At 47.4% G+C, this 14,626-nt stretch overlaps 1 protein-coding gene across 1 annotated transcript; it reads left to right on the forward strand.

The window, feature by feature from the left end:
* The first annotated feature begins 831 nt into the window (after positions 1-831).
* ZKSCAN4 (zinc finger with KRAB and SCAN domains 4) lies at positions 832-12,762 on the forward strand. The gene is made up of 5 exons (XM_049654853.1): positions 832-1,523; positions 3,031-3,178; positions 4,239-4,321; positions 5,268-5,391; positions 6,273-12,762. The coding sequence occupies exons 1-5, from the start codon at positions 1,098-1,100 to the stop codon at positions 7,133-7,135; spliced, it is 1,644 nt and encodes a 547-aa protein (XP_049510810.1). The 5' UTR covers positions 832-1,097; the 3' UTR covers positions 7,136-12,762.
* Positions 12,763-14,626: the final 1,864 nt, after the last annotated feature.

The raw sequence follows: 14,626 nt of genomic DNA on the forward strand, positions 1-14,626 counted from the left end.
GCAGACTCACTGACATCTCAGTCCAGCAAAATAACTGCTGTCACTTCTGGCTTAAAATCTAGCCTCCTTTGGCTCAAAGGAATCTCAGGGCTTCCTACCGTTTTAGGGTAGGCCTAGCTTATTACAGGTTAGCCATTATTCTAAGAGCTTTACATAAAAAACCTCACCCACTGCTCACATCCCTATCTACTATTACTATCCTCAGTTATAGATTCAGAAAGTCAGGCACAGAGAGGTTATATAGTTAACTGCGGTCACTCAGCTAGTAAGTGGTAAATAAAGCCAGGATTAGGAGCCCAGGTAATGTGGCTTGAGAGTGTGTAGCTTTCACTGTGCTAGAGTGTGAATGGGAACTGGAAGGAACAAGAAGACAGCGACCAGGAGTGAACAGGGTCCCCTGGCCAAAGACACGGGAGTGGCTGGAAGCAGGGAGCAGCACAAGCCTGGCTGCCCGAGGGGAGGCCACAGAAAGTGGAAAGTGGTAACTGGTGGGAGCCGTTGGGGATCTCGGGTTGCTTTTGCAGGAAGGATCCCAATGGCGCTGGTGGCGGTTCACGCGGACAAGGTGTTAAGGATGCATGGAAGTGAGGACGAAGTCAGAGGCGGGGAGGGTCTTCCCGCCGGCAGGCCTCGCAGGAGAGGCGGAGCTGGTCAGGCTCAGGTGCAGCCGCTGCTCTCCCAGCCTGGCCCAGTGACGTCCACGGCCGCGGGGGAAAGCCTCAGGCCCGAACTCTGAGGGCCCAGCGGGCCCGCGTTCGCTGCAACGTGAGACGTCGGCTTCAGCCAAGCATGAACCACAGCCCCCCCGTCCTCTCTCGCCGTCTCGCCGGCGGCGGCCCGAGAGCCGAAGGGTTAACGGGCCGCCACCAAGAGACGCGTCCTAGAGGGCCCAGGAAGTGGCTCGGCCCGGCTTCCGGCCCCGCGCTCCCGCTCTCCCGCGCCGAGGGCGCCCGCGGATTCCGGCCGGCGGCGTGGAGACTGGCTGCGGGGCCCGGGGCGGGAGCTGAGGACGGCTCCGGCCGCGGGAAGCCGTAGGAGTGACTTACGCACGACTTACGTCCCCAGAAGCGCAGCCGTCCGCCAGCGCCAGGTCCGGGATGGCCGGGGAGTCGAAGGCGAGCGCGACCTTGGATGCCGGCACTGCGGAGGAGCGGCCGGGGTTGCTGACGGGCATCCTGACCGTGAAGGTGGAGGAGGAGGAGGAGGACGTCCCCACGGCCGCGCCCGGCAGCCCGGCCCCCGGCCCCGAGCGCTCGCGCCGGCGCTTCCGGGGCTTCCGCTACCCTGAGGCCGAGGGGCCCCGCGAGGCGCTGCGCCGGCTCCGCGAGCTGTGCCGCCAGTGGCTGAGCCCGGATATACACAGCAAGGAGCAGATCCTGGAGCTGCTGGTGCTGGAGCAGTTCCTGACCATCCTGCCCGCCGAGCTCCAGGCCTGGGTGCGGGGACAGCACCCGGAGAGCGGGGACGAGGTGGTGGTGCTCCTGGAGCACTTGCAGAGACAGCTGGAGGCGCGGACACCGCAGGTAGAGGCCCCAGCCCGGTTTCTAACCCAGGTCTCGGGGCCGAGGGCGGGGCGTGCCGTCAACATCGGAACTTCCCCGTCTCTCTCTCTCTCTCTCCTGCCACTCGGGTGGAGTCCCTGGGCCCCTCCTCGTAACAGAATTTTTAGATACATGAAGGAGCACAGAAGAACTCGATTATGTTGAAATACACCCAGCAAAGCATTAAACAAATGAGTGACAACGTTATGCGTGCGTTTTTAAAAAATGTTGCACTAATCAGTAAGACCTGGGCACAGGCCCAATAGCCCGGGTGCAGTTTCAAAGTCGTTAGAAGCATGAGTGACTTTGACACTGTTCGTTGTGCTGTACTGTGGTGTGAAAACATCTGCAATTTTTCTTTTTAAAAAATTTTAAGTGTTTATTTTTGAGAGAGACAGAGCATGAGCGGGGAAGGGGCAGAGAGAGAGAGAGGGAGACACAGAATCCAAAGCAGCCTCCATCCAGGCTCTAAGGTGTCAGAACAGAGCCCGATGCGGGGCTCGAACTGAGCCACCCAGGCTCCCCAAAACATCTGCAATTTCTATCGGTGGCGAAGTGCCGTGGCTTATGCCACATGATTGCTGCTTCAATTTATAATAGAAGGGAAGGCCACGTTCCCTTAGAGGCTGGTAACAATAAAACTATTCCTTTCCTATCCCAAGTTCATGGACCACATGGGAGGAGTCCAAGGACCCCAGGCTAGAGAACACCCCTGGTGGAAAACAGGTTGATCTCCCCGCCTCTTCTTGCTTTGCCAGTCTGTTCTAAGGTGGTGTCGTCTGTGCACCAGTTAATGTTCCTTCAGGGGACTGCAGCCAGAGCCTCCTAACCACTGACCAGGAGGTACGGGTCTGCACTGGGGCCCACTGCCCGCGAGCCCTTCACAGTGAAGGCGTTTCAAGTCTCTTAGCTTCAGCCTCCTCAGTCATTACAGAAGATGTGGGGAGTTCTGAGCTGCACGTGAGAAAGTAACTTGACAAGTGCAATTTGCCCATAAATGCACGGAAGCCACCTTTTAGTGGGGATAGACCGTGTGTCCTGCGTTAGGTGATTTCACGTTCTGTGATCTTTCTTGGTTCTCAAAACCAATAACAAAACCCTATAAACGAGAAATTATTACCCTCACTTGTCAGATAAGATAGGAGTATTTTGAGAGCCAGCACCGGTTCCCAAAAGTCTTTGTAAAAGCACGACGTATACAACGCAGGAGCACCTGGTAATGGCAAAGAGCACGGGCTCTGGGGTCCCTCTGCCCGAGTGCCCATCCTAGCACCGCCACTTATTAGCTGGGTGACCTTGGGAAAACTGCTTACACTGTGGGTGCCTTCGCTTCCTCATCGGTGAAATGATCACGGTAACGGTACCCACCTCAAGGTTGTTGTCTGTGTTACCTGAGTTAATGTTTCTCGTGGCCCTGGAAACTGTGAGGCACATGGGAAGTGCTCCAGAAATGTCTGACAAATAATGAAAACGAATGAATAACCTCTAGGTCCCAGGTGGTGACCAGGGCCAAGAGCTTGTCTGTTGCGAGATGGCAGCACTGACACCTTCCCGCGGATCACGGAGTGCCCAGTTCCAGCCGGTGAGGGCTCTGCTCAAGCATGAATCTCTGGGATCACGGGCCTTACCAGGCACAGGTGAGTGTTCTCTTCTGGGCGCGTGAACCTGCAGACTTCGTCCAGCTTCACTGAGATCATCTGATAGGGCGCTGACCGCGACTTTATTTGGCCATCACTGACGGACTCCACTTTGAGACTGAAAGGGAAATTTGAAACGGTGTTTGGAAAGAATCGGTTCCCCATTCATGTAACACGTAATTCTGCCTCCTACATGGTAGCCAGTGTGGTTGGTGCTGAGGACCGGCCGCTGGTGAGACGGAGTCCTTCCTGGTGGCACTGGGGTTTACATTCTAGTGGGGAAGGCAGCACATACACACAACAGTACAGCTTCCAGTAGTGGTAAGTGCCAAGAAGAAAACGAACAGACTCTGTAAAGCCCGTCGGAATATCCCACAGACTACAGGACTACTGCGGATTAGAGTATAAATGTCTAAACCCTGGGTCTCTTATGAAAATAGCAGGATTTACTCCACAGGACTGGCTGTATGTCCTGCGGTGTCTTCTCACGTGCCCTGAACGTGTCCCAAGACACACAGCACTGAGACGCCGGCCAACACGCAGTCCTGACTTCCAACACAGGCTCTAGCTAAACCAGCTGTTTTGTGCTCCATGTAAAGTTTGCCTCCTCCAGGGAGACCTCGGGTTCTTCTGGACGCTGAGCAAGTTCTGTACAAGCAGATGCCCATTTCTGCCTTCTGGTTCCAGCTTTATTTTACCTCTAGTTCTTCCAAACCAAAGCAGAAAGCCCTTAATGACCCCTAAAGGCATTTTAACTGAAATCTTACTTTTCTCCCCTTCGCAAGCAAAACCCAGGGTATCTTCAGATGAAAAGCTTGTTTTATGTGGTTTAAACTCACCATCCCTTCCTAGGATCCTGCCGTTTTTGCATAGATTTTGTGTGTCGGCAGAGCACAGCACAGGTCTCTAGGCCCCGGGACTGGAGCGGGTAGGGATCGGGCCTTTGGGAAGACACACTCTGTACGAAGTTCCAGGCCCAGTGTTTGAGCTTGGATTCCGCAGGCCAGGGAGGGAGGCTGAGTGCCAGGGACGTCTCATCCAGAGCTTCTTTCCTTCCTAGTTCTCCAGGGTCCTGGGCTTGCCCCGGGAGGGCGCTGCAGAGGAGACGCAGTGGTGGCGGCCAGGCTGCCCCCAGAGCCCCAGGTGAGCCGGAGCCCCTCCCTGCCCCTCGCTGCCGTGGTGCATCCTGGGAGGGTCGCCCCGTCCCCGTCTACATCCTCCAGCCAAATGCCAGATGGGATGTCAACTTTCTCGTGTATGCTAGTGTCGTCTGTCGCTGTCTGACTTCCTGGTGCCTAGTTGGGAGCCTCGTCCTATTTCATGACTAGCTTGGGTGCCGTTTGCCAGGCCCCTACTCCGTGTCCTTGGCCAGCCCCTTCTTCAGTGGGATCTTCTTCATCAGTAACGGTGATTCTGCAAAAGCAAACTGAAGCTTTTGTTGTGACGGTGCTTTTGTTCCGAAGATTTTCTTTTGCTTTCCTGCCCTGTTACCGGGGGGTAACCACGTGGTCCCTTAGCTTGCCGGGACGGATACGGCATGCCCACGTGTGTCAACTAGTCACACGATCGCAACAGTCTGTACTTAAACTGGATTGAACTTCTTACCCGGTCCTCCACGCCCTGGAGGCTCTGTGGTGTCCATTGGCTTCCCTGACTTTCCTCACTTCAGACCCACGTTTCACTGTATCTGAATAACTGTTAATACAAATGAGCCACCATCACTAGCGGGGGTCAGTTCCGGTCCTTGCAGTGGCGTGGCCTCCGTTTTCCAAATCTCTTTACCTTCTGCCCTGGTGTCCGGCTCATTTGTGTGGAGACGCGGGCGCCCGGGGTATTTGTGTAGAGACGCAGGCGACTGGCGTATTGGTGTGGAGACCCCTGTCCTCACGTGCTGTCACTCTACTTCCGCAGTGGTTTTGTTGATGAAGCCGTCACTTGAGACCGGGAGAAGTAGCGTTAGGTGCCGCGCTGGCTTGGTCTGCGGAGCCTTCGGGGACCGTCCCCTCACCGCCTGAGCCCCTCTGCGCAGCACCCGGCTCCGGGAGGGACTCTGGGTAAGAGGAACTAGGAGGCCCGTGTGCCGTTTCAGGGCTTGCTGAAAACGGAAGACGTGGCCCTGGCTTTCTCCTCTGGCTGGGCGCAGCTGGATTCCTCTCGGGGGAGCTTCCACGGAGACGAAGGGCGGGAGAACCCCGGCGGCCTGACCTCCCCGGGTAAGACTGACGGGGGCTGGTTCGTGGTAGGCCTTCGTGGCTTCCTTTGTCGGTTGGAACCTACTGGGCCGTAAGACGCTGTCTGAATTCTGTCTGCGTTCAGAGCCACCGTTTCTGAACCCAGCTACTAACCACGTGCGTGACCCGATCTTTAACCCTCCCGGCCCGGCTCCCTTCCCTTTCCTGCCGCGTCCTGGCCGGGTTAAGTGGGACACGGCAGGTCGAGCCCCGAGCACAGGCCTGGCTCATAGTAGGGCTGTCACCGTTGGTCCCCTCTCTGTTGCTAGTTCCGACACGGGACGAGAGCTGGGGTGTCCTCTGGAAATGGGCCGTGGGACTGTAGGGCGAGCGCGAGAAGTGAGCTAGAGATCGGGGTGCAGGACACACGGGACAGCCTGGCCCGTCTGAGCTCGTGCAGCTCGACCATGGTGCAGCAGGAGCTCTGGCTCAGACCTGTCAGCACCGAAGCCCGTCGTGTTGGGGCCCCTGCCTTCGTCTGGGATAAGAGCCAAGAGGACCGTCCCTGACCGACGATCGCTTTCTACGTGCCTGCTCTCCTTGTGTCGCACGGAACACTTCCAGGTCCTCACGCGTGCCTGCTTACCGCTGCCATCTGCCCAGCCCTCCTCGAGTCCAGCCCCAGTGCAGGGCCCTGCCTTCGTCCTCAGGACTTAGAGCCTCTGCGAGTGTCCCCAGCACGGTCCTTCCCACCCTCCTCCACCCCCATCACCCTGCTTCCAGTGACCCCAGGCCCGTTCTCCCCTTCGTCCCCATCCTCGTTCTTGTACAGAAACCCCCATCCCCGCGTATGTGGAACCGTAGTCACAGCTTTCCTGCGTGGCAGGGCATCCCTGACCACGTGTGGCCACTTGTTATTTCAGGTGGTGAGACAGAGGCCGAGATCCGGGCCCTGCCTGTGGACGAGGTCCGGCCAGTACAAGAGTCCGGGGGAATGCCGCGCCCCCCGCGTGAAGACACTGCCCAGATTCCTGAAGGCACCGAAGCTGGCGAACAGGAGGGCAGGTTCCCGAGAAAGCAGAAAACTGCCACGGGAAGTAGGAGGCACTACTGTCACGAATGTGGAAAGAGTTTTGCTCAGAGTTCAGGCCTGACCAAACACAGGAGAATCCACACCGGGGAGAAACCCTATGAGTGTGAAGACTGTGGCAAGACCTTCATCGGGAGCTCTGCCCTCGTCATCCATCAGAGAGTCCACACCGGGGAGAAGCCCTACGAGTGTGAGGAGTGTGGCAAGGTGTTCAGTCACAGCTCAAACCTCATCAAACACCAGAGAACCCACACCGGGGAGAAGCCCTACGAGTGTGAGGAGTGTGGGAAAACCTTCAGCCAGAGTTGCAGCCTCCTTGAACATCACAAAATCCACACAGGGGAGAAGCCGTACCAGTGCAACACGTGTGGCAAAGCTTTCAGGCGGAATTCACATCTCCTCAGACACCAGAGGATCCACGGCGATAAAAACGTGCAGGATCGTGAATGTGCAGAGACCCGGGAGGGTCGGGGGAGGGTGGAAAGCCGGTGGGAAAGCGTTGAGGCTCCCGCGTCTTACACATGTGACGAGTGTGACAGGAGTTTCACTCGGAGTAGAAGCCTTCTCGAACATCAGAAAATCCACACCGGTGAGAAACCCTATCAGTGTGACACATGTGGGAAAGGCTTCACCCGAACTTCATACCTTGTTCAACACCGGAGGAGCCATGTTGGAAAGAAAGTTCTATCACAGTGAGCCACGTCGTACGTGCCAGAGTCGTTCATTCCTCACAGAACGGGGCTGAGGCTTCACTGACCGCTACATGCCATCTTGGGTTAGAAGGCCGAGTCTGGAGGGATGCATGGTCTTCTACATTCTAGAAGGTGGCTGGGAAACAGCTTGTTTGGTAGGAGGCTCTGGGAGAGCTGCCTGGAAGAGGTAGGACATGAAATGATTGTTCTCACCTACTGGACTGAAATGGGCCTCCAGACTGGCTAACCACCTCCAGCCAGCACTTGATGACGTCTCCTGGCGAGATGGCTCTGATGTGGGGGCTGCTGCTCTGACCATTTTGCCTATAACGAATGTTTCACCAGTTGGTCAGATCTGTGCCATATTATACTCCCCACTGTGCCTTGAGTGTAGGTGCTATAAACGTTTATTTAGTACACCAGTGAGGTGACCTCCATAACTCTGAAAATCTGACGTGGTCTAGATTTCTGAGGACTTTCTAAGGCTATTTGTGTTTGTGTCTAATTCTCTGAGGTTCTAGATTCTGGGTCAGTCTAATGCATTTATTACCAAATACATAGGGTTGTCAGATTTGGGGTGGGAGAATCCATATTTCTTCACCAGCATAGTAGTTGTAAGAATGCCTTAAGCAGCTTCTAATTAGATTTGTGAGATTGCTCCATCCATGTAACTCCATTCTTTGGTCCGTATTATATTTGTTCACATTAATTTTGCTCCTTTTATGGGATAAACCTTTCACGTTCTGGTAAATAAATGAGTTGATCAAGTCAGATCAAAATGATGATGAATTTTGATAGAAATCCTGTGATGTTGAACAGCTTGTTTCTCACCTCGTAGTTATCTTGGGCCTAACAAAGTGCTAAGACAGCATCTGCATGCCTCTCTCCCAATTCAGAGCCAAGTTGCACCACAGCTTATACCAGCTAAGCTTCCTCCAAGTTAGAGGAGTCATGCCAGATATTTATAACAAATTTCACTCATGTTTTCAGAACTGGTGTGTTGGTTGGGGATAGGAAGATAGGGTCAGAGGCAGCCAATGAGGATGGGAACCCAAGTGTAGACAGAGAAAATGTATCTGTTCAGAATCACATTGGGAATCCTACTCCACAATATCCAAAGTATCAACATGTGAAGCCACAATAAGAATTTTGTGATATCTCTTGTTTTCACCCAAATCACCTTCTACAGAGTTCTTCAGAGACTTAACATCTTCCTGATGCCACCAGCATCCAGCTTTACCAAGCTGTGCCGAAAATGGTTTCCATTTCTCATGGATCTCAGACCATGTTTTGTTGAGTCACCAACATGGTATTCTCTGGGTTCGTGCTCTGAAGCACCGCAAACTAACTAGAGACGCTGCAGACCGTGGGGCTCTCCCTGTACCACTTCTCTGAAGTCTTTCATTGTCTTCATTTCTGCTCATTGGAGTCTAATTTAGAACTTCTGTAGCTTTCCAAAATTCCATGGACTTTCTCCATTTAATCTGTTTTAGCCTTTTAAAATTTCCTTAAATTAACCTTTTGTTACTTTTGCAAAGCTAGCCATTTCCTTTCCTCTATTTTTTCTAAATTTTTCCTAATAGCCTTGATCTTAAACACTGTTCATTTTCCTTTGGTATTTGTTTATGTCATGGAGATAAATGTATGTGAAAGCTTTTGATAAACTAGACAGCGTACATGTGTAAGTCATAGAGATTGACAAGGGACCACTGTGCCTCCTTTCATTCTTTCCGCTCCTTCCCAGCCTAAAATATTTTTCTGTGGAGGAGGACATATTGTAGAAAAATACTTTCAAGTGCCTACTGTGTCCAATAATAAATAAAGCACATGCATACATATATACATACCTAGGCTTAGGGTTTCAGTATACTAAAGTTGATAAGACATGTACATAAATCAGTGCCGTGAGAAATGCCTTGTGAATGGTGAGCTGAAGGGTGTGGAATCTCAGAGAGGAAAAGCTTTCTTCTGGCTGTGAGCTGTTATTATCACATGGATAGGGTAATGTTTGACAGAGCTGGAAAGACTGAGTTTGTCAGATTTAGTAAATAGGGCAAGTTTAAAGTAGGTACATTGTAGGGGTCTTCACTGCCAGAGCAAGGAGCTTAACTTTTATTCAGTAAGTACCAGAGACCCACTGACGTGATCAAAATATTATCTGTCTGGCAGTATTGTGTAATTTCACCTGAAAAAATTACCTTGTTGACAGTCTTTTGGACACCTTGCTTTTGTATAAAGCAAAGGTATGTTGATAAAGTGAATTATAAAGTGGCTTCAACACTAGCCTATTGAAAAAAGGTGGTCAGAAAATTATTTCTAGATGAAATTAGATCCAGTAAAATACGTTGCTTAGTTAAGCTATAACCAATATTTAAGGTAGAATAAAATGCTACTTTTTGTGCTTTTTAAAATTGTTTTTATGAATTTTAGTGTCGGTTGGTCAGCCATTCTACTTAATTCCTCCATCTGCTGCAGTGCAGTCTTCCATTTTCTTTTTTCTCCCTTTGCATGAGTTAAGGGGCTGGTTAAGACATATTTTTTTCCACTTGGGTAGAATGGTTATTATGAAAAGAGCTTTTGATGAATAGCCCTTCTAGACATGTTCTTAATTTTGCTAAAGCATATAACCCTATGAAATACTATTTCTCTGCTTTCTCCTTTAGAAGGAAAAAAGGTGCAGCTTACCCACGGGGTTGTGAGGATCACCTATACAAACAAGTGCTCGGAGGTTGTAGTTCCGGGTGGTTCCATAGGAGACTTTGAACTCACCTGTTCCCACACATTGAGTCCAGCTACAAGGGAACAATTTCCTCTTAAAAAACAAAGGCTGGCTGAGTGACAACTACACATGGGCAAACCAGAAGAAAAACATGTTGAAGCACATAGAAGAGTCCGGGACAGAATACCCTCATAAAGCCCACTCCTGGCACAGTGACGTACAACTGGGAAGGAACTCAAAACCTGGAGCTTCTTTGTGAGGAGCACTGGGCTCAACTCACATTAGGCATAACAACTTTTAAGACATACACTTGAGAGACAACTCCCCAAAACATACATCTGAAATCCGACAAGGGCCTGTGTTCCAAGACCCACAAGACTAAAGTGATCTGAGAAACTGCTCTTCTAGGACTCACGTGCTCAGACTCACCCATTCGAGGGCCCAGAGGCAGCTGATAGCACCCAGATTGAAAGTGAAGGAGGCTCACTTGCTTATATTAAAACATTGGCCACAGGGTCAATCATCTAACTCGATACATATCTAGGAGCCTGCTGGAACATTCCAGAGAGGGAAACAGGCACCATCTTTGTATTCTTCCTTAACTGTGCTTCAGAGCACAGTATCTCTCATAAGGGAGCTTTTACATGCATCTGGTATCCTGATTTTTGTGGCTGCCACTCAGGGGATTCCTTTGGATCACCTGTCTCTGGAGGCCAGGGAGCTTACATTCCTGGTCTCATGGGACTGTAATATTTGGTGTCACCCAAAAAGGAGCTCATACCCAGTCTGGTGCCCCAATTTGTATGGCCACAAGAAGAAAGAAACAGAGAGGAACCACAAAAACAGCCAGAAAACAATAAAATGGCAATAAGCATATACCTATCCATAATTACCTTAAGTCCATGTAAACGGACTAAATTCTCCAATCAAAAGACATAGAGTGGCTGAACAGATAAAAAGACAATACCTATCTGTATACTGACCACAAGATACTCACTATAGATGTAAGGACACACAAAACTGAAAGTTAAGGGATGGAAAAACATTTCATGCAAATGGAAATCAAAAGAAAGTTGGAGTAGTTATACTTCTAGCAGATAAAATAGACTTTACAACAAAGACTAATAAGAGATAAAGAGGGGCATTACATAATGATAAAAGGGTCAGTCCAACAAGAAGAGGTAACACTAAATACTTAGGCAACCAGCATACGAGCACCTAAGTATATAAAGCAAATATTAACAGGAATAAAGGGAGAAATAGTAGTGCAATAATAGTAGGGACTTAGATTGATGGACAGATCATCCAGACAGAAAATAAGGAAACACCGACCTGATAGGAAATGTTAGACCAGACAGAGTTAACATATTTACAGAACATTCCATCCTAAGGCAACAGAGTACACATTCTTCTGAAGAACACATGGAATATTTTCCAAGATAGATCATATGTCACAAAACAAGTCTTAACAAATTTAAAATGACTGAATCATGTATCTTCCAACCACACTAGTATGAAACTAATTACATGAAGAAAACTGAAAAATTCATTAATCTGTGGAGATTAAACAACATGCTACTGAACAACTAATGGGTCAAGGAAGAAATCAAAGGAAATATCAAAAGATAGTTGAAACAAATGAAAATAGAAATGTAACATACTATAATTGAGGTAATGCAGCAAAAAGCAGTTCCAAGAAGTTCATAGTGATAAGTGCCTACCTCAAAAAACAAAAAGTGTCAAACCATCTAACTTTACACATCAAGAAACTAGAAAAAGAACAAATGAAGCCCAAAGTCAATAGAGGAAAATAATAAAGATTACAGCAGAAATAAATGAAATAGAGACTAAAAAGATAGAAAGAAAATCAATGAAACTAAAAGCTCTTTCTTTGAAAAGATAAACTTGACAAACATTTGGTTACACTTACCCAAAAAGAGAGAGAGGACTCAAAAAATCAGAAAATGAAAGAGATGTTACAACTGATACCACAGATATACAACGGATCCTAAGAGACTGCTATGAACAGTTATATGCCAACAACTTGGACAACCTAGAAGGAACGGGTAAATTCCTAGAAACATATAACCTACCAAGACTGAATCCTGATGAAATAGAAAATCTGAACAAAACAGTTACTATGAAGGAGATTGAGTCAGTAATCAAAAACTTCCCAACAAACTAAAAGTCCAAGACCAGATGGCTTTACTGGTGAATTCTACCAAATATTCAAAGAAGAATAACAATCTTAAATTCTTCCAGAAAAGAAAAGGGGAAGGAATTTCACACTCTTTTTATCAAGTCAGCATTACCCTAACATCAAAACCAGACAAAGATGGCATAATAAAAGAAAATTACAGGCCAATATCCCTATTGACTATAAATGCAAAAATTCTCAAACAAAATATAAGCAAGCCAAATTCGACAATACATAAACAGAATTGTATATGTGATCAAGTGGCATTTATTCCAGGGATGCATGGATGGTTCAACATCTGCAAATTAGTTAACGTGATACATCACCACGTAACATAACAAAATGAAGGAGCAAAATCATATGATCATCTCAATAGATGCAGAAAAAACATCTGACAAAATTTAACATGTTTTACGATAAAAACTCTCAAGGTGGGTGTAAAGGGAATTTAACATAATGAATTCCATATATGAAAAGCCCACAGCAAACCTCCTACTCAAAAGTGAAAAGCTGGAAGCTTTCCCTCTAAGATCAGGAACAAGACAAGACTGCCCACTCACCACTTTTATTCAACATAGTATTGAAAGTCCTATCCTAGCCAGAACAATTAGGCATGAAAAAGGGGGAAAAAAAGGCATCCAAATTGGAAACGAAGAAGTGAAACTGTCATGATTTACAGTAATACATGGATATACATAGAAAGCACTATACATTTTTTTAAAAAATTTTTGTAATGTTTTATTTATTCTTGAGGGAGAGACAGAGCATGAGCGGGGACGGGGCACAGAGAGAAGGAGACACAGAATCCGAAGCAGGCTCCAGGATCTGAGCTGTCAGCACAGAGCCCGACGCAGGGCTTGAACCCACAAACCGTGAGATCATGACCTGAGCCGAAGTCAGATGCTCAACCAACTGAGCCACCCAGGCACCCCAGCACTATACATTTCTATGTATACATGATATACATAGAAAACGCTAAAGACTACACACACATATACACACATACACGCACACAAAACTGAAATAAATTACAGGATACAGAATCAATACACAAAAATCTATTGTGTTTCTATACACTAATAACTATAGAGAAATTAAGAGAACAATCTTACAATTACACCAAAAAGATTTACATACCCAGGAATAAACTTAAGGAAGTAAAAGATCTATATTCTGAAAACTATAAGACATTAGTGAAAAAAAAATTGAAGAAGATACAAATAAATGGAAAGATATCCAATGTTAATAAATTAGAAGATTTAATCTTGTTAAAATGTCCATACTACCCGAAGCAATCTACAGATTCAATGAAATCCCTATTAAAATTCCAATGGCGGTAGAACTTAAGCAGCTCAGTTGTTAAGAATCCAACTTCACCTCAGGTCATGACCTTATGGTTGGTGAGTTCGAGCCCCACGTTGGGCTCTGTGTTGACAACTCAGCTTTGGATTCTGTGTCTCCCTCTTTCTCTGACCCTCCCCCCTGCCTCAAGAATAAACATTAAAAAAAATTTTTTTTAAATTCCAATAGCATTTTTCACAGAAATAAACAATTTAAAAATTTGTATGGAACCATCAAAGACCCTGAATAGTCAAAGCCATCTTGAAAAAAGAACAAAGCTGGAGTCATCATGCTCTCTGCCTTCTAACTATATTACAAAACTGTAGTAATTAAGAGTAAGGCATTGGTGTAAAAACAGGCATGTACATCAATGAAACAAAATAGTCCAGAAATAAGCCCACACATATACGGTCAATTAACTTATGCCAAAGGAGCCAAGAATATACAATGAGGAAAGGTCAGTCTCTTCAATAAATGGTGTTGGGAAAATTGGACGGTCACATGCAAAATAATGAATCTGGATCACTATCTTGTACCATATACAAAAATTAACTCAAAGTGGATTAAAGATTTGAATGTGAGACTTGAAACATAAAATTCCTTAAAGGAAACACAGGCAGTAATCTCATGGATGTAGGTCTTGAATCTTTTTTGAATCTCACACCAAAAGCAACAGCAACAAAAGTAAACAAGCGGGGCTGCATCAAACTAAAAAGCTTCTGCTCAGCAAAGGAGACCACCAACAAAATGAAAAGGCAACCTATGGAATGGAAGAAGGTATCTGCAGATAACATATCTGATAAAGGTCTAATATCCAAAATACATAAAGAACTCGTACTAGTCAATAGCAAAACAAACAAACAAAACCCATCAACAATCCAACTACTAAAAGATCTGAATAGCCATTTTTTCCAAAGAAGACACAGATGGTCAACAGGCACACGCAAAGATGCTCTACATCATTAATCATCATGGAAATGCAAATCAGAACCATAATGAGATATCCCCTCACACCTGTCTGAATGGCTATTATCAAAAAAGACAATGCTGGCAAGGATGTGGAGAAAAGGGAACCCTCATGCACTGTTTGTGGGAATGTAAATCAGTGCAGCCACTATGGAGACAGTATGGAGGTTCCTCAAAAAATTAAAGATCTAACTACCATATAATCCAGCAACTCCATGTCAGTATGTATTAAAGCAAACAACAAAAGACAAACCCAAAAACGACAAACGCCA

The sequence above is a fragment of the Panthera uncia genome (genome assembly GCF_023721935.1).
Source record: "Panthera uncia isolate 11264 chromosome B2 unlocalized genomic scaffold, Puncia_PCG_1.0 HiC_scaffold_25, whole genome shotgun sequence".
NCBI classification, from domain to species: domain Eukaryota; kingdom Metazoa; phylum Chordata; class Mammalia; order Carnivora; family Felidae; genus Panthera; species Panthera uncia.

Excerpts from the sequence above, each read along its gene's own strand:
- ZKSCAN4 (XM_049654853.1), top strand. The coding sequence starts at position 1,098 with ATGGCCGGGGAGTCGAAGGCGAGCGCGACCTTGGATGCCGGCACTGCG. Across the intron at positions 3,179-4,238 it reads ACGGGCCTTACCAGGCACAG|TTCTCCAGGGTCCTGGGCTT; the intron begins GTGAGTGTTCTC and ends TTTCCTTCCTAG. Across the intron at positions 5,392-6,272 it reads CGGCGGCCTGACCTCCCCGG|GTGGTGAGACAGAGGCCGAG; the intron begins GTAAGACTGACG and ends TTGTTATTTCAG.